The sequence below is a fragment of the Meles meles genome, chromosome 14, assembly GCF_922984935.1.
Source record: "Meles meles chromosome 14, mMelMel3.1 paternal haplotype, whole genome shotgun sequence".
NCBI lineage: Eukaryota > Metazoa > Chordata > Mammalia > Carnivora > Mustelidae > Meles > Meles meles.
Genome location: NC_060079.1, coordinates 9,726,786 through 9,747,252, shown reverse-complemented (window position 1 = coordinate 9,747,252; position 20,467 = coordinate 9,726,786). Strand labels below are relative to the sequence as shown.

At 47.3% G+C, this 20,467-nt stretch overlaps 1 protein-coding gene across 1 annotated transcript in view; it reads right to left on the bottom strand.

Moving 5' to 3' along the window:
- Positions 1-237: 237 nt before the first annotated feature.
- The window catches only part of LOC123925277 (ral guanine nucleotide dissociation stimulator-like), a 71,785-nt gene continuing 51,555 nt past the window's right edge, over positions 238-20,467 (bottom strand). Inside the window, exons 4-5 of the mRNA XM_045978531.1 lie at positions 1,380-1,439; positions 238-451 (exon numbers count right to left, since the gene is read on the bottom strand). Coding sequence (XP_045834487.1) covers positions 238-451; positions 1,380-1,439 — 274 coding nt within the window. The remainder of the gene's footprint in view (positions 452-1,379; positions 1,440-20,467) is intronic.

Genomic DNA, 20,467 nt, shown 5'->3' with positions numbered 1-20,467 from the left:
GATCTTGCTCTGGGGCTGGTGCTGGAACTCCAAGAAGAGAAAGCATCATCAGCTTGATTGACTTCCCTGTGGCCTTTCCCTTTTCCCACCACTCAGTGTGGTCTGCGTTCAAGAAGGTGTCCCCAGCAGAAGCCCATAGGGACAGGGATCTGAGACGACTCACTCTTCTCAGCCCAACTACACTCTACGGACTCTTCCTCAGGGTGGCCCCCCGTCTCCTCCTCAGTCCCACATCAGTCACCCCCAGTCCTCCTCACCCCCAGCCTCTGGCTCCGTGGGCTCCACGTGTTGCCTTCCTGAAAGCAGAAGCTGGGCACGGCGCTCCAGGTCCGAGCCCGGCACATTGACCTGCAGGTAAGCCAGCAGCATGTGCAAGCTGGCAAAGTCTGGAGGCTGCACAAAATCCCCGGGATACTTTTCTAGCCACGTGGTCAGGATGGTATACACGGCCCTGGGGACAGACATGGAGGCAGAGAAGTCAGAGGACAGGGCACCCATCCAAACCAATATCCCAGGGAACCCCTCTGGGAAACTGGGCCCCCAGGCTTCCAGCTCCTATCTGGGACCAGTCGTACACCTTGTCCACCTGCAATCTGGCAGTCCTGCCTGAGACAGGCCTGCTCCCCGACGGCAGGCTGGCCAAAAGCCACTAGGAGTGGGAGTGCTTGATCAATGGTGTGAGCATTTCTGTCCTTCTGAGGGGAGCTGGACACACTCCTCAGTCTGTCTCCTTGCCCACGTGCCACTTGAATTCAACTGCATGTGCCCAGGGAGGGGTGGTGTCTGGCCTCTTCCTTACCCTCACTGCACTCGCCACTGCTCCGTGAAGATGCAACCGACGAGGGAACAAGGGGACTCTGTCTCTAGCCAGGCCTTCCCAGGACCCTCCCCATACCTCAAACATTACCTCCTTTGCCCATTCACTAGGTGCCATGAGTGGGTCTGCTTCCCCTGACACTCACCTCCCACAGGGTGTGGGATGTCTGCTCCCTAAGCTCTCAATGGGTTACCACTCTCCTTGGCCCCCGCTGAGCACCCAGTGTGCATGTTCCAACAGACTGTTGTGCGATGGTACCTAAATCCTCAGTTCTGGGTCCCAGCATTGGGGTAGAGAGAGGGCTGGGAGGGGGCAGGGATGGAGCAAGACCCTCTTAGGGGTTGAAGCTGTCCTCCATCCACCTGCTCTCCCACAGTGCTCACACACCAACCCCATCTCCCCAGGACACCTTCCCAGTTTCCAGAAGCAGCTCTCACACCTTTACCCTACAGCAGGAATAACAGAGGTGTGCGGGAATGTCCAGCAGCCCCTCGAACTCACAGTACCCTCACTGCCCTGGTGGAGAGGGAAGGTCCTCCTGGAGCAGCCAAATCTTACTCACGTGTGCCGCTGCTCCTGGGGTCTGTCGACCTCGTCATAGGTGGAGTAAACGCATCCGAATCTAGAGGAGGCCAGGGGGCATCCCATGTGATGTCTGTGGATGTTAGCTCTCCTCGTCCGACCCCGACTAGCCTGCAGCCCTGGGATGCTGTCTGTTCTGTGCCGGGATCTCATTCAGCTCCTAGATAATCGCCTCCACTGACGGGGGCTTCCTGAATGCTTGCTGAATGAAAGGGCCCCAACCAGCCCATCACAGACATCTGAGTGGGCCTGGCCCCCTGCTCAAACCCAGGCATGCTGCTCTGGATTCACCCAGACACAGACCCCAGGAGGAGTCTCAGATCTCCCTTTCAATGGCAAAAGAGCCCAACTCAAGACCATAGTGCGAGTGAGGGAAGAGGCAGAGGCTTCATCATGAGGGGCACGAGCATGTTCAAAGAGCATGACCACTGGCCCTCCGGCAGACTTTTCCACCGGCGCAGGCGCCCAGGTGTATGTGCTCTCCCTACGAGAGCCCACGGAGTCCCTATATAACTTGGCCCCAGTTAGGAGCAAAGGGGAGCTTGGGGCCCTGCCTAGTCTCACAAACAGGCATTGGCCAATACACACGAAGCACTTAGGGACAGGGGAGGGTGCTCACCTTGCAAAGAGGAGGTCCAGTACCGCTTGGGTGGTCGCAAAGGTGCGGTACGTGTCCAGAAAAATGTGGACATAGTGTAGATCTTGTCTTAGGACAGCAGACACCAGGTTATCTATCGCAGCCTCCAGCTTCTTGGCCCGGTTGGCCCACAGCACGGAAGTCCTATTCCTCCTCCTGGTTGAACCATTTTTCCCCTGAGGTGAATCAGAGCAGACGTGAGTCAGTGCTGTAGACCAGGAGGGTTGGGGGTTGGAAGCCAGAAGCAGCCCCCAGATCTCAGTGACTTATGTAGGAGGTGACAAGAGAGCCCACAAGAGAGCACACATTCACAGCATGAATGGCATGGATCCTGTGACTTCTGATAACATAGCCCATTGTTTTTATTTATTCTAAAGATTTTCTATTTATTTATTTGACAGAGAGAGAGGTCACAAGTAGGCGTAGAGGCAGCCAGACCAAGAGGGGGAAGCAGGTTCCCCGCTGAGCAGCGAACCCTTCGTGGGCCTCCATCCCAGAACCCTGACATCATGACCTGAGCTGAAGGCAGAGGCTTAACCTACTGAGCCACCCCGGTACCCGACATATCCCATTCTTGAGACGAGAACGCAGAGATGTTTTAGGTGAGAGGACTTCAGATAGGAGGGCACGTAGGCTGTGGGATGCAGCACTGTGCATTGGCAACAGAAGGGGATTCCATCCAGTCCTGCACCAGTAAAGGGCTCCATGGCTGTGACAAATGATGGGCCTTCCGGACTGCTGGGCAGTGCGGTGCAGTGAGGCCCCTGTTCCTGACCCTGGGGGGGCCCCAAAGATGTGTTCCATCCAAACAAAAGGGCAGAGCAAGAGACATTGTACCATGGGCCCCATGTCCCTTGGGATAAAAGTCTCCCAACTCACACTTGCAAATGATCACTTACAAGTCTTGCAGAACTTGAGGAAGGACGGTTGGGCCAAGGGGGACACCTGGGAGCACGAGTTAGGAAAATGCTTAGCACAGGGCAAAAGGAGTCTAGATAAATGGGATGAGACGAGGCTGAAAGTCTCTTTACTGCTATTCCTATAAGTGTGTGGACAAGGCCTCTGCTTCTGTCCCAGGCGTGGGCAGGACCATGAGGGCAAGTTTGGGGAAGAGATGGGATGCAGATTCATGGGAGTCCAGGACTCTAGGAGGCCAGGCTGGCTTCTAGGAAGCCGGGCCCTTGGTGCTGCATTGGCGCCCTGGGGGTCGGGTCTCCCCAGCACCTGCACTCACCCTGAGCCAGCGCCAGACTCTGTTGGTGTCGTGGGGCTTCTTGTCCTTCAAGGAAGGACAGCAGGGGATGTCAACATTCACCTCCTGCACCATCTCCTCTGTAGCCTTCTGTAAAGACAGTGCCCGTCAGCCAGGCAGGAGGCCTTAGAGCCCTGTCTGGAGGCCTTTGCTGGTCTTCAGACCCAGGGCGCTCCATTGCACACACACCACAGCCCAGTATGCGGACCCCTCGCCCAAGGAGAGAAATGTGGCACAGCTTCAGGGCCTTGGATGTGCTCTGCTCAGCTGAGAGGCACCTCCGGAATCCCCTTTCCACCCGGCCCACCATGACATTGGCGTGAACAAGAAGGGATCACCAGGGTATCCACTGTGCTCGCCCTCCTCCAGCCCAAGGGTGGGAACACCCACATATCCCTCGTCCCCTCAAACTCCAGAGGAAGGGATGGGGCTTCCCTAGGACGGTTCAGAGGGTTGGGCATCGCCTAGTCTGCTCAGTAGGAAGTACCTTATGGCATCTCCCTCGAAATGCCCTGAGGCATTGGGGGCGATGTTTGAGCCAATGTCTGCAGCATGGGAACAAGCCATTTTCCTGGGGTTTCTGGTGCCCAGAGCCCCGTGAAGCAGGCAGACAGCAGGAAAACATCTTTCTGTGTCAGATGTCTCTAGCCAACTAACCCTGATACCGGACTACAGTAGAATGTGGGTGCCTGGTTGCAGGGGTTCCAAGTTCTGGGGGTTGGTAGTCAAGGAAGTGACATCACTGCCTGAGATCCCCTACCGGGGTCCACTCCTGGTTGGACGCCTACACCAACAGTGGTCCGGTCTGCCATGTCCTCATCCCCCTTCTGCAGGCAAGGCCACATCTTATCTGTACACAGTGACCCCAATACAGACCTCTCCACAGGCCCCCAGGGAAGGTCTGATAGCAGCCAGGGCCCCAGCATGCAGACACACCTGGTTTCATAGACAACTCTCTATTCTTACCTGGTTTTGACCCTACATAACTGTCATTGTGCCTGACAGGGATGGTCAGGGATGGTTTTCTCTGCAAAATGTGGATGATCCTAGTATGTCTTTCTATCGAATGTCCACAGGCACAGGTTGGATAATAGCTGTGATGTTAGAGGAGTGGTGTCCCATGTAGGAAATACCTGCAACCAAATTTCCTCCCTCCTATCAACTTCTTGGATCTGCTACTAATCAGATCCCACCCAACTGTCCCTACTGGGGTGTGTGTATTTGTTGCACAAGCACACTCGCTCCCGAGTGCACACATGTGTTCATCAGTGCTCATGTTCTGGAGTCCCAGAAGATGACACCCCCACCTACAGAGGGCTGGGAAATAGCTTCCCAAGATCTTAGGCTTTGAAATTTCAATACAAACCCTAAAGAAGGGACTGGAGGCTTAGGACTGGATGGTCAGAATGTACCTGGCCCCTAGAGAATGCCAGTTCTGGGATGCAGGCCATTCCCTCCTTTCCAAAGTGTGTGTAGTAGATATGGGTCCACCCAGTGGGTCGCCATGACCTGGGATTCTCCTCAGACAAGAAAATTTGGCAATGTCTCCTATCTAGGATCACCCTCAGCCCGATACAATTTCCATGTCAACAGCCACTTCCTTCTAGTCAACCTTTTTCAGAGCCCCCAGTGAATGTCAAGGTGCATCCAGGACCCAAACGTTGAGGACTCTCAAAGAGCTGGGTTCATGCCTGCTAAGCCTCCCTACCCGTCTGATTCTGGGCAAGGCCCGGACCCTACAGGGATCTTCACAGTTTCCCCTCAGGGGCTCCATTGGTTCCCCAACTCCTCTGTATAAATCCTTGTGTGACCCCCTCCCCTGAGTGTGGTCTGGCCTTCGTGGTTCATTTCCATGTCACAGAACGTGGCATCTTGACCCAAATGCCCTTCTGAGATTAAGTTATCAAAGCTCACTGCCCAGCCCCATGTTGACTCTGACCCATGTGTTCTCTCAGATCCTCACACTGGAGCACAAGCCCCTAGGTTGAACCAGGACACCCACATACGCATGTGGCCCAGCCCTGTGGGTCAACAGCAGACAAAAGAACTCAGGTCTTTGCGATGGGCCGTATCTGGCCCATGCCCCTAAGTGAGCTCAGGTTCTCGGTGAAGCAGGTCCTCCCTTGGTGGTGTCAGCAGCCCCAACGGAAGGAGAGACTCTGGAAGGAGCCCCCAGCTGAGCACTGCTGGATTCCTGATCCCCTGACACCATGAGGCAGCGTTTGTGGGTTCAGCCACTGAGTGCCGGGAAGTGGGGTCACACAGCACTGGGAGAAGGATACTGATACTCTCCAGCTACCCGGGCCCTGGCCCCCCTCCCCTGCCTCTCTGCTCCTTCCTCAGCTTCCTCTGGCCACCCTGGCCCCCTTTCTAACCTCCAATCCTCTCTGCCATGGTGCCCTCTGCCAGGCAGAATGCACTCGGATTTGTGCAGGGCTGTCTCCTTCTTTTCGTCCCGCAGGAATTCTCCATGTCATCTCAGCACAGCCTTGTCGTACCCCTCACCTGGTGGAGTATGGGCCTTGGTTGTCGTCCCTTGCTCTTTTCCTGTGGAGCCATCGCTCCTTTCATTCACAATTTGGTTTCTCGTTTGTCCATCTTCTCCTCTAGACCCTAAGCTCTTACAGGGAGAACCCGCTGGGCTGAGAAGCACTGGCCCCATCTGCGTGTGCAGTGCCCAGTGGCTGAATGAACGAGTGACGGGATCCATCCCAGCGCAGACGAGCTCCGTTGTTTGAGCCTCACTGATTTTAGTCCCGTGCAAGCCTTTTTTTTTTTTTTTTTAAGTTAACTGTGCCTGATGTGGGCCTCGAACTCAAAGCCCTGAGATCAAGGATCCTAGTGCCTGAGGAAGCCAGGTGCCTCTTTGGTCCTTTTTAAAGGTTTTAGGCTGATCACTATTGAAGTGAACTTGGTGATTTCAACATGTCATAAGGAGGTACATTACATTATGCTGAATGACCAGGTAACTCCCCAAATTTGGGTAGCATATCACCACAGAGATCCCCCCATGACAGTGCTGAGTGGCTCTGCAGATTGGAGACCGAAATCCTTAATGTGATCTTCCAGGAGTCCAGAGTCCCTCCACCGTCCGTCTTCTCTCTCCCTGGGATGTCATGCACCCCTGATGCCATCAGCATGAGAGGAAGGATGACAAGGAAATACACGCAGGAAGGTGTTTCCAGCCAGGCATTGAAGACTTCAAAATACACTTTGATGCTCAATCTTTTATGTATTTTTTTAGGATTTCATTTCTTCATTAGACGAAAATGAGCACAAGCAGGAAGGGAGGGGCCGAGGGCCGAGAACCAGAGAGATGCTGAGCTGAGGACAGGGGGTGGCTGACATAGACCTGTGCAGGGAACAGTTCAGGACACACAGCAAGCCTCCATCACCTGGTAGGCCGGGAGTAAGGAGGACTCTCAGATCCCTGTGCCCATGACCTGCCATCAGGCGAGACCCTCTAGGGATTGCTTCCTGGACTCAGAGAACATTGATCGGTGGCAACATTCTCCTTGATTTCGGAGGGACGTGAAAAGTCAATCATGGGGATGATACTTTCATCCCAGGCCCCAGAAGAAGATGCTGAAGCACCTCAGGAGCTACCTGGAGCACCCACTGTGGGGCCTGCGGCAGCTGCAGAGCCCGACTGGCCTGGGTGGGGACAAGTTGTTCGCGGGATAGGGCTGTGGGTCCAGCCAAGGGGAGGCACCTACCTGAAGGAGCCTACTGCAAAGTTTCTATCGACAACCAGGTGCATGATTGAAACACTTCGGGGTCTACCCCTGTGGGGTACATTCCTGGCTTAAAAGTGTTCAAGGGGTGAAGCGGGGTGATATCCCAGGTGTGACAGCATGATCTCAGGGTCCCGGGGGTCCCCAGAAGAACAGGTGGGGCCTGTTTTTTCTTTTTTACGACTCTCTCATTACTATTTTTCACTAAGATTTGCTATTCCCAAAACAGAAAAATAGCTATATCACCTGAGAAAAGAATCAATAATTGTTTCTGACATAGTGTAAACTCCAGAACCAGCACGAAGGTGAGGCCAATGATGCATCCAGAGCACCCGATGTCGGGAGACATTCACGCCTAGGTTTGCGCAAGCCTCACCCATGAACTTTCATGACCCTTCAAGCGAGTGGCTCCTTAAATTTTGTACCCTAGGGTCCTCCCTTGCTCATTCTGGTACCTCTGTTAACTTATCTATTATTTGTTCTTTCTATAAACTTATCTTTGGAAGCGAAAAGAGTGCATTTCCAGGCTATGTCAGCTTGCCAACAGTAGGGTCATGAATGTCCTTCTTTTCCTACAGTTTTCTTTCCATCTCTTGACTGCCTGCCAGACCCACATAACAAAACCTCCAGGTTGGTTAAAACTGTCTCTTTCCTTTCCTCCAATCCCATCCTGCTAATTGTGACCAAGCTGCCTGGCTGCACTGAACATCTTTGTTGTCCAGCCTTAGCTGGTGTGTAATGAGACTTGTTACTCTTTTCTTCTTCATCAATCTGTGCAGGCCGGAGTTTACAAATGAGGAGCTGGGTCTCAGTGCATAGACACCTTTCTTTGCCTTCAGCATACTGAATGTTAACTACTTCCCGACATTTAAAATTGTCAATTTTACATGAAAACCCAGACGTACAAAATCTCAAAAATGAAAAAAAACCCACATTTTTAAAAGATTGTCTTTTACGAATTTGAGAGAAAGAGAGAGGATGTGCATGTGCATGAATTGGAGGAGGGGCAGAGGCAGAGGGAGAGGAACAGACAGCTGAACAGACCCCATGCTGAGCAGGGAGCCCCCGCTCCAGATAATAAAGGGTAACAAAAGAAACAAAAGCGATGCAGGAATGTCTGCTCTTCTTGGTTCCTGTTCACATAAGGCTTGATCTCACCAGCCTGAGATCATGACCTGAGCCAGAACCAAGAGCTGGATGCTTAGTCAACTGAGCTGCCCAGCTGCCCCAAATGACACATTTAAAAATAAAAAATAAAATCTGACAAGGTTTTTCTCAGTGTCTGTTTGTTAGGAAAACGATTTCCACCCCCCTCACAAATGAGAGAGCTGGTTCAACATGCAGCTCCTGGAGACTTTCTTTCTTGGTTGCTGACCTTCCTTCGGGGTGAATTCCAGCACTTTGCTTCCACACAGCCTCTCTCCTGGCTGAATGCGCATCAGCAAATCCCTTCCGTGTACAGTAAGGCTATCCCCCAATACTTCCTCCCCATCTACACACAGGATACGGATGGTATATCTGACTTTGTTTGGACGGATGGGGCCATGGAATTAATTTCAGCAATGAGTGACGAATAGAATTTTTAAGTTTCTTATGGCTGAGCATTTAATTGCTAGTGTGAGCCTTTAGAGATCTCATTTTCCCTCTTTCGTGACAGGAACGTGGAAGGTACGAGAAGCTTTCCAGCCTGTGTTCCTCAGTGGCTTTAATGAACAGAATTCCCTGTCATTTTGCCATGGACATGTAGTAAGAGCAAGAAATATACTTTTGGGGACACCTGGGTGGCTCAGTCGGTTAAACCGCTGCCTTCGGCTTGGGTCATGATTCCAGGGTCCTGGGATCGAGTTCCGCATTGGGGGGCTCCTTGCTCAGTGGGGAGCCTGCTTCTCCCCCTGCCTGCTGTTCCCCCTACTTGTGTTTTCTTTCTGTCTGACAAATCAATAAAATCTTAAAAAAAAAAAAGAGAGAGAAACTTTTGTTGGAGCTGTTTGTTGTCACCGCTAAACCTAGTCTATCTTGACTGAAAGGATGTTCTTGGTCACATCTGTAGTTTTGTTTCTCCTTTCAGATTTAATCAAGCCGAATGTTTTAAGAAAATGAAAGGTAATTATGTCACAGATTGGCTTCTCAGAGTTCTAAGATCTGAGCAACAGAGAGAAAAAATAGCACTTGATGCTGCTCTGTGGTTTGAGAAAAGAATTTACGAAAATTGACTTTCCATTCCAGAATGTTCTTTGCAATGATCATTGTTTTTCCTTTTGTAGACTATTGGGCAATTGTGTGAAACATGAAAATACACTCAGAGGTTTTTGTTTATATTGTGTAAGTGATTTGCAGTATCATTATTAGGATCTTATAGAAATACTTTCGTGATATGTGTGGTTCCTCTATTTCTTCATGGAATTGTATTGAAATCCAGTGTTTTCCGGGTCACTGTTAAAGGCATACATCTATCCCAAAGGAGGGGATGCAGTTCTAGTTCACATAGCCTCAGAAGTAATTGGATACCACCACTAGTATTACTAATGCTACAACTACTAACGGGCGAAGATCAACAAACCCAGTCACACCTAGTTGAGGTGCTTTGGAATCTGAGGCAGAAGAGGGAGCAAGATTCCATGGGTCCCTGTTCTCTCTGCATCCTTCAGAGGAAGGCCTGCTGGACAGGGGCCAAGAATGGACTCGACCATAGGGTTGGGTTCCTTCATAGAGGCTGGGTTCCCATGCCATGGGAGGGAACATGACAGCAGGCTTTCTCAAGGTCTCACGTGCCAATCAGAGCAAGCTTGGGTGCCAGGTATTCAGAGGACTGCTGGTTCCTGAGGAACTTGGGGGCCCCAGTGCAACTGGGAATTGACAGTGGGTGCAGCTTCACCCGCTGGGAGAGGGGTGGCCATGAGAGGACACTCGTGCAACAACCTGACTGCCCGGATCCACACTGCCATGTAGTAAGCACCCACCACAGGCTAGCCAGAAATCGAGGTGCTTTATACTTGCTAGCTCTTACCTTCACTATCACCCTTTCAGATGGGTATAATTATTTCTCATTTTACAGATGAGGGGGATGAGGCTCCAGGGAAGTTAGGTTACTTATCTAAAGTTAGCTGACTTGTAAATGGCAGAATCAGGATTTAAACCGGGTTGTGCTCTTTTCCTCTGTGTTTACTGATATGATATTACCTGATATGATATTGATATCATTAAATATTAAATACAATACAAATATATATGCAATAATTAAATACAAAATTAAATATAAATAAATATAATACAAACATTAAATTTATTTACATAATAAATTTGATTAACTAAATTTATAATAAATTTATATAATAAATGTGATTAATGGAATTTATTTATTTATTAAAATAATTATTTGTTATTTATATAATTAATAAATAAACTCATTTATATATTTAATTGAAATATTAATACAAATATTAAATACAAAGATTATATACAATAATTAAATACAAAAACTAAATATAAATAAATACAATACAAATATTATATGCATTTATATAATAAATAAATTTAATTTATTTATTAATTAAATTAAGTTAATTAAATAATACTTTATTATTTATTTATTAATAATTATTTATTATTATTTATATAATAAAACAAAAATTTATTTATATATTATTGAAAATATTAGTACAAATATTAAACACAAATATTATATACAATAGTTAAATACAAAAATTAAATATAAATAAGTCAATTCAATACAAATATTAAATACAATAGGAAAAGGGCTACTGAAATACAACTCACAGTACTTTAAAGATACATAACTTTTATAATAATCACTATATTGATCAAACTACGTCTTCAAAACGGACCCTCCCTTCCTGTAGCCAAGACACCAACAATGGTGACACTCTATTCCTTTTTTGCTAAAGAGTGGCGCGTGAAACATTGGAGAGAACCTAGTGCTTGCCGGAAGTCAAGGCCTTGCACTGGTTCTGGAAAGATCTCAAAAATGTGAGAATGTGGAGGTGGGGTGTGTGTGTGTGTGTGTGTGTGTGTGTGTGTGTGTGTGTGTGTGTTGTACGGAGGGATTGCTGGAATCGGGTTTACAGTGAATAGTGAATGGTCTTGACTACTTTGGGGCCTGCGATAACTCCAAATCCAGGGGTCCCCTCAGAAAATCCAGGGCCATTCAGATGGCCTTAAATATTTTGAAATGAGGGAGAGTACCCAAGACAAAGAGAGAAATCACTGGAAGCTCCTGTACTGACCTATCAGGTCTTCTAAGACACTTGTAGCCAGTAACTACGCATAGTGTGAATTCTGACTCCCTCAGATTTTGGGGATGCTAGCTGAGGTTCAGTGACCTCTAAGAGCTGAGGCTCCAGCCAGGTGGGACATCTCCCCACCCACCACAGGCAACTGTGTTCTTTAGGAAGGAGCAAGGGGCAGGAGCTCCAGACACCTGTAAATTACATCCTGTTCTTCTCCTGCCTCAGAACTCCACACATGAGAAAAATAAACTGGGTCATTGCTGCTGGTGTAGGGACTTTGTGTCAGGTTTCAGGGGAAAAAGATAGGCTTTAATGTAGCAGGATGATCTGTCATCATTTTCTGGAAGCTAATATAAGCCTGAAACCAGAACATCGCCAATTTTGGAATCTCCTCAGAGGATAACAGAAAGCTGACAAAGGCTAGCTTTCAGCTGAACCTTGGGCAAATGGTCCAACAAGCTGTGGCCTACACTCCTCAGGTACAAAATAAGAATATCCGTCGACTTGTTTGAAACTGGGCCACAATAACATTTTGAAAGGTGCCGTATAAACACGGGGCTGTAGAATCATGGACTCTCAGAAGGCCGACAAGAGCAATTCGTTCACCCTCCATTTACAGATAAGCACATGCTTATGTGGTCCAAGCAGATGAGGGGCTATTCTCGTTTTATAGTGCTTCCTGCAGAATTCACACTGCTATTAGTCTATTTTGATAGTCCGCAGCTTAAGAAATGCCTCCCGATGTTGTCTTCATTTCCATAGACTGCATCCCTTGAACAACCTCTTCTAGCGTGCTTGGGCATCCCTGGTACCCTTGTTGGACTCACTGTGCTGAGTTAGGATATCCCTCATGTTGCTGCCCCAGGTAAGGGCCATGCCTCTGAGGCAGGAGGTCAACATCTCTGGAGAGAAGAGATAATCCCAAGATCTTCATCAGGAAAGAAGAACGTGGAGGGAGGGGAGACAGCTCTGGCTCTTGGGGCCACAATCCCTCAGGGATAGACCTCAAATTCTCTACAGATACTTAAAGGACTCCCAGAAGGTAAGAGTTATCCAAAGGCCTCTCTCACGGGGGCAGTCCAAGAGCTAGGTCAAGAGGTGTCCATGCGAAGGACCTCGGGACAAACAGGTGATGGCTGTATGTCATAAACTAGACTAGCGGTGTATATGGCTAAATGTGCTTTATTGTCCCAAGACTTTACTCCAGATCCCTCTGGGACAAGAATTCTCTTCTCTCTTCTCTTGGAAGGGAGATTTGTGGAAATGTTGGGCTGCACCCTATCATAGCATTTCTTCTGTGAGAATATTTGCTGTTTTCCCCATTGATCATGCTGGCGCAGATGCCTCCTTGTCCTTCTCTAAGCTCTTCCTTCATTCACCAAGCAGTTATTGGGCACTTACAATGGGCTAAGTGTTGAGAATATACCTGTGAGCACATACACCTGGTATCTGTTGTCAGGGAGGTTACAGTGGACAGAGATCAGACGCCCCTCTTCCTGAGACTGGGATCCTACTATCTCTTCATTGTCCCTCCGCAGATTCCACTCCGCCCTCCTGTTGGGACACTAGCTTGCCGACCAGGATAAAGTATCTTCTCGCTGGAGATTTCCTGTTGCCTACACCAGGACCTTCTCATTTTTTGTGCTCTTTTCGTACCTCTGAATGCTGGGGGACTCCCAGTAAGACAACCCTGCGCTTGCTATGTGATGTTAGGAAAGTACATGGTTCATTCAGCAAGTGCCAAACCATTGGCCAGCTGGGTGGCTGCTGGGCTGCTTCTGGACCAGGAATTAATTGCCCCTGTCAAGACTGGCCGGGTTCAAGACAGTCATAATTGATGAAGGAAGCTCACTTGGCTGCTATGAAACTAGCCAGATGCCCACTGCCGTGTCCTCAACGAAGAGTCATGGTCAGTTCCAACTTGCCAGATGCACACTGCCATGCCTCAACAATGAGTCATGGTCAACCCCCGGACGTTAATGAAATCACAAATCTGGATGACGCTCTTGACTCCATGAACGTGAATGCTAAGATAAAGGCCCTTGGTAATAGGACTGGCCTTTCCGGAACACCACTAAGCCCTCACCAGTCAGGCTCCTGCTGCCAAAACAGGGACATCATAACTGTCTTGCTGTCACTCCAGCTCCAGAGCTTAGCATCATCTGGCAGGGGCAGCATGAGAGTTAAACAGACAACATGAGATAAAACAAGGCAGGATGTTCCGAAAATTTACAGGTCAACTGTGCACGTTTTGCCTTTTGACTTCTCCCTCTTATCTCCCTCTTGATTTTGCCACTGCTGCCAGGCTGGTTTTCTAGAAGGGAGCAAGAAGACAATTTTATTTTCGAGGAGTACCCCTGGTAAGTGTTTAGAAGAAGTTCAAAGTTAAAACTTGACTAAATGAGGTTTTGGAACAACCTCTTTCCTGATAATGACCCATATTTTCCTGGTTCAATTCCTCTGCAGCCTTTGGCGAAAGCCCTCTGCCTGTGTGAATACAGCCCTGGACAGGTGGGAGCCGGGGGCAGGCAGAGGCTTTAGGAACTCCTGCTTCATTAGAGTATCCTATGATGTAATCTGGGTGTATTCCCAGAAACCGCCCCCCACCGCCCCCGCGTATGTTGTGATACAGTAATCTAATGGAAGAGAAAAAGTACTGGGGAAATCAAACTACCTGGCGAGGAAAGCTGGTGGTTTTCTTTCCTTTGATCTGTTTCTTAGGAAAAAGAATTCTAAAAAAAAAAAAAAAAAAAAAAAAAAAAAAAAATCCCAGAACGTCCAGTATGATAAGGCTGGTGAACTATAGTATTACACGCTCACTAACGAGCCTCAGGCAAAGTAGCAGCGTTGAGCACCTGAGACTTTCTCCCAGAACCTCTCCAATCCCAGCATCTGTTGTGTTTGCCGGCACCGCTGGGTAACTCGGCATTTTCACCTCCTCGGGTTCTGAACCCGTCCCTCCCACGTGGAGCTCCAGGCCGCTGGTAGAGTGCAAGCCAGGGCACGAGGAGCAACATTATTTCAGATGGAACAAATGTCTGCTGGAAAGCTCACACAACTGCAGAACGTCCTGGAAATCGACCTGCTCGGATCACCCCCAGCCAGGTGGGCGTTCCCGAAGCAGCCGGCACCTTACACAGGAACCGCGCAAGGGCATGAAATTGCGTCTCCTGATTGGATTCCCACCTAAGCATCGCTTGCTCATCACACCAGTGACGGTGGACAGACCTGGTTGGTGCCTCCCACCCCACCTTCAGCTTAGTCACCCCAAGTGATTTATGCATGCGAGACCACCCTTGTCTGCAGATAAAATAAGGAAGGGAATCTGAAGGGTGTTGTGGTGCCGTCTGCTCGCTGCCACACCCCTTCCTGTTCCTTTTCCCTTCAGTCTAATGAATTGTTTGTCTTTCTTTTCCGCCCACTCAAAAGTGCTCATGCTTATGTGTGTGGGGTGTGTGTGTGTGTGTGTGTGTGTGTTTTATAGTTTCCAATAGAAACCATACTCATTTTCCAGGATGTTTCTCCAAATTTTTTTGGCCCTAAGGCTTGACTTTTTAATCGAGTCAGAAGTGGTTCTCGTTTTAAAAACAGAGGTTTCGGGGCGCCTGGGTGGCTCAGCGGGTTAAAGCCTCTGCCTTCAGCTCAGGTCATGATCCCAGGGTTCTGGGATCGAGCCCCGCGTCGGGCTCTCTGCTTGGCTGGGAGCCTGCTTCCTCCTCTCTCTCTCTCTGCCTGCCTCTCTGCCTACTTGTAATCTCTATCTGTCAAATAAATAAATCTTAAAAAACAAAAACAAAAACAAAAAAAAAAACCCAGAGGTTTCTGGTTTTCATGGGCATTCAAAGCTAAATCCTTCACTAGATCTTAATGAGATTCTGAATCGTAGTTTTCACTTTGCTTCTCTAACCACTTGTGTTGTTTTGTTACTGCTCTAAGAGTTTTTACATACGTTCAAAGGAGGATAACCAGAAACAGTCCATGTAGGAGACAGTCCATGTAGGAGACAGGGTAAGTCAAGCAGAGACTATCCGAACCAAACAGCAAATAGCACTGAAGAGCCAGGCAAAAGTGCGGCTCTAGGGGTGTGTGGGTGACTCAGTTGGTTAAGCATCGGCTCTTGATTTCCACTCAGGTCCTGATCTCAGGGTCTTGGGATTGGTCTCAGGCTCTGTGGGGAGTTGGCTTGGGATTCTCTCTCTCCCTCACCCTCTCTGCCCCTCCCCCTGCTCACAACACATAAATAAACAAATAATAAATAAAGGGTTTTTTTAAAGTGTGGCTACTACAAATTATTAAAATTTTTAAAAAACTAAATTAGGTAACCTGACCTCTCTGTTGTAGGTATATAGGTCATGGATATGAAAATGTGCTTAAAATGCAAAGAAAGGGGGCCTGGGGGTTTGCTCAGGAGCGACTGACACTAGTAAGAGATTGGAAGCCAGTGTGGGGCAGGAACTAAAAGGGAGTCATGTTCCTCTAAAAATTAAAAATAAACATACCACATGGTCCAGTAATTGCAGTATGGGGTATTTACCCAAAGAAAACAAAAATACGAATTCAAAAACATGTATGCCCCCTTATGCCTATGACAGCATTATTTACAATAGCCACAACGTGGGAGCAACCTCAGTGTCCGTTGATAGATGAACGGATAAAGAAGAAGTCGCACATTAAGTGCTATATATCAGCCATTTAAAAAATGAGATCTTGCCATTTACAACAACAGTGTCGGACCTAGAGGGCATTATGCTGAGTGAAATAAGTCAGACAGAGAAAGATAAATACCATATGATTGTATCTTTGTATAGCACCTAAAAAGCAAAGCAAGTTAACAAACAAAAAGAGCAGGAACAGACCCATAAATATAGAGAATGAGCTGGTGGTTGTCTCCACGGCGGCAGCGGGGGGGGGGGTGAGAGGAGGGCAAAATAAGTGAAGGGGAGTGGGAGATGCAGGCTTCTAGTTACGGAGGGAGTAAGTCACGAGGATGAACTGTACAACATAGGGAATAGAGTCAACAATACTGTCATCGTGTTGTATGTGGATGGATGGGACCTCTGCTTATGGTGAGCATGGTGCGATGTACATCGAATCACTATGTTGAAACTAACATAACATTCTGCGTCAACTACACATCAGTAAAAAAGACGAAGAAGCAATAAAAAGGAGGGAACCTGCACACAGAGGCAGGCACAGAGGGAGGTCCAGGGGAAGACACTGAAAGAGCCTGCTACAAGCCAGGAACAGCTGAGGCCACGGAAGCCAGGAGAGAAACAAGGAGGAGATTCTCCTCCACAGCCCTCAGAAGGAACCAATCCTGCCATCACCTTGAACACACACTTACACCTACCAAATTGGGAAGACAGTACACTTCTGTTGTTTAAGCTGGAAGAAAATAAGGTGGTGGGAAAGTGAGTGAGATTTTACTTTGATGACTGCTATGTCCCTGGATCTGTCATAAGAAGAATGCAACACTCATGTAATCTACATGTGTACCCATTCTGACACACATCGGCAAACATGTATACATATGTGTATAAAGAGAACAGTAACTTTAAACTTTATTATGCTTCCTCAAAAGTCCTATAGTAGTATAATCACCCCTAGAAGCTGAAAATTCTTAATATGCTTATATTGTGGGCTTCAGAAGGCTTTGTCTTTCCTTATTGCAATGGTTCTCAGCCTTGGATGCTCGCTAGAATCAATGGGGACATTCAAATCTCAATGCTAACGCCATATCCTAGACTAATGAAGTCAGAATCTCTAAAGGGAAACTGGCTCCAGCCTTTTTTAAAGCTCCCCAGGAGCTTTATTTGTGGAACATAAGCTTATTTGTGGAACATAAGGCATAGCATGGAGGACATTTGGAGAAGGAAGGGAAAAATGAAAGGGGGGGGGAATCAGAGGTGAAGAGGAACCATGAGAGACTATGGGATGTGAGAAACAAACCAAGGGTTTTAGAGGGGAGAGGGTGGGGGGATGGGTTTGCGTGGTGATGGGTATTAAGGAGGGCACATATTGCAAGGAGCACTGGGTGCTATACGCAAACAATGAATCATGGAACACTGAAAATCATAAAAAAACAAATAAATTAAATTTTAAAATAAATCAATAAACCTTAAGTGTCTGCCTTCAGCTCAGGTCATGATCGCAGGGTCCTAAGATCAAGACACGTATCGGGCTCCCTGCTGAATGGGGAGTCTACTTTACCCTCTGTCTCTCCTCCAACTTGTGTGCTCTCTCACTCTTGTTCTCTCTTGCAAATATAAATAAATAAAAGTATGAGTTCCAATAGACAGCATCATGCCCTTTTGATGCCTTCAGGATCTGCAGCTTTTCACTCACTCTCTCACACACACACATACACACATCTGTGCACACACAGTCTTTTGCTGGGTATCTCCACAGAGTCTGAGAATTTGGTGGTGGTGGCGGGGGGCGGGGATTCTTTGGTCAAGTGAATTCCCAGTAGAGCAAGGTGAAAGCCGTCAACCAGCTGTGCCTCTCACTGATGTCAAAGGAAAGATTGTAAAATGAATTTCTAAGTCACTGTTGAGCAGAAGGTCTCTTTGGAAGGACCCTTCACCTTCCTCATGATTGCTTCCCAAAACTGATTACATTATTCCTGAGACATTTCCCAATCTTATTTGGGACAGTGAGTTCCTCCGGATTTATCAATAAGTCCTCTGAAAAGAGAATTTGGAAATTTGAAGTTCTTCAGATATATATATATATATTTTTTTTTTCTTGAAAATGGTGCCAATGGTTTCCTCTACTCCCGGCACAGCTGGTGTTGATGGTTCTGGTGGCTTCGTCTAAAATTTTGTGCTGTAAATGTTATTGATCCTTGGGCATATCAAACCTGTTATAAAGGAGTTCATATTGGGAGCAGAGGGTCCATGTTCATTAAGCAGTTGGGATTACCCATGCTTAATATGGCCCTCTGAGCAGCTCAGGTGGTTATATTAATTGCTTAGCTGTTGATCTCTTGAAGACAAGATTTCAGCGTCAGAATTTCTGGTGTTTGAGTCGATTATAATTCCATTAGAAATACCCTTGTAATATATTAGTAAGGTACTTTTAAAAATAAACTACCTAGCATTCTACATTGTGTCTTTCCTTAATTGGTATGAGATCAATGCAACATTATATCAGTTCAAATATCTTGGGATGTTATTTTATAAATCCCATTAGGTCATAGCTTCACAACAGATTTTGTGAAATCCTATTACTTACAGAAACTCTAAAATCAATGTTCCTATGTATTTTAAAAATCAAGAAACCCCTAATTATTTGAAAGAGTATCCGCATTTTACATCACTTAGGGGCACGTATATGTTATGAGTTTATAATTCCAAACATAGAATAAAAAATTATATTACATCCCAGTATTTTGGAGGAAAACAACATTCATCAGCTCTATAAACTGTGGCATTATGAGTCAGATGGTTCCGTGTGTAACAGTGTAAAAGTTGCAAACTTTTCATCAAGACAGAAACAGAGGCAGAGAGAGAGAGAGAAATTGAGATGGGGGAAAAACTCTGACCTCTTTGGCATGTCTCTTTTCAGGATGACATTTCAGAGCCCATCTCTGCTGGGCTGGTGTCTGCCCACCTGGCCACACAGTCGGGTTTGTTCTTGTCAACTCTAGCCCAGATCTGCATCATGCCATGCACACATTTTCTGCTTCATTCATCCATTTGATATGTCATCCATGGTTAGAGTGGTTCTTTCATAGTAATTGCTTATGGAGGTTGTGCTAAGCCAAGCCTTCCTTTCCCTCCTAGTTCTGTCCATTGAAGTCCAGCGCACTTGCCCCCTCCCGCCCCCCACCGCTTTCTTTCCCTGGCTTCAGACATCCTGGGACAGACTGAACGGGAATTTGCACCAGAGTCCCAGGATAGGACAAACACCTGTGCCCAGGGATAGGTTAGGTTAGCACCACGGTCAGCAACGGACACTTGGGTTGCCTCATGAACTGCTTAGTATCTAGCATGCTTCCTTCAATAAAGACACCATTCCACAAACACTGGATAAGTAAATGAAGGAAGAATAAGCCAGCAGCGATTTGTGGCTTTGTGTTCATGGGCACAATTATGAGGGTCTGAACAGCCCCGATTCTCTGTTGGCTCTGAAAGTTCAGGCAACTCCTCTTCCTGTGGCCTTACTTCTCCATCGGAACTGAAAAGATCCAAGGGAGGGATCAGTGCCTCACCCTGGGACAGAAATTTCACATGTGGTACCTCTGTTCATTCTCAACATGACTCTCCCCTCAGAGAAAAGAACCAAGGCTCAAAGAGGTTAAATCCACTCAGCAAGCAAGGAGCAGAGCCAGACTCAGCCCAGAGCCACCTGATTCCAAAGTCCATGTCCCTCCCTCCCATCACCCATGTCACTAGAGAGGGAAATGTAGTGTGTATGTGCCGGCCTTATCCCTGCACATTAAATGAACGTTTAAATGATAAGGAGCCCGACAAATGAATTACCAGTACCATTACAACACCTTGCATTAAGTCATCTTTTACGCTTTTATTACATACCCCAAAATAAAATTAATCAGGAAGAGTTTTATTTGTTCAGTATTTCACTTTCAGTTATGGTTTGTTTCCTTCCTTCCTTTACGTTTTTCCTTCTCTCCTTTCTTTCTTTCTTCCTTCCTTCCCTCCCTCCCTTCCTCCCTTCCTTCTTTCCTTCCCTCACAATCAAATTTTCCCTAATTGTAATTAAGGGTAAAGAAATCAGGGTTTACTCTGCCTGTTTAGGAGATGCAGTCCCTGGTTCATGAAACAGAAGTCTTCTTCAAAACAACTGGGTGGCTCAGTCAGTTATGTGTCTGAGTTCAACTCAGGTCACGATCCCAGGGTCCTGGGATGGAGCCTCACATCAGGTTCCCTGCTCAGTGGGGAGCCTGCTTCCCCCCTCCCTCTACTGCTCCCATGTTTATGCTCTCTCTCTCTCTCTCTCTCTCTCTGTGTCAAATAAATAAATTGCTTAAAAAAAAAAGTCTTCTTTACCAAAGAATGACAGCTTCCAAAGATAGAAGAAATGGTAGAATTAGGAAGTCACATTTTGCAACTCCCCATGGAAAAACTGATTCAGGTAAGAGCCATCAATGAATGCTACCAGCATTGGGTAGAAGATTGCGGGGAGTGGGATCTTTGGACACTACCAAAGTATCGCCCCACTGGTGACTTGCCA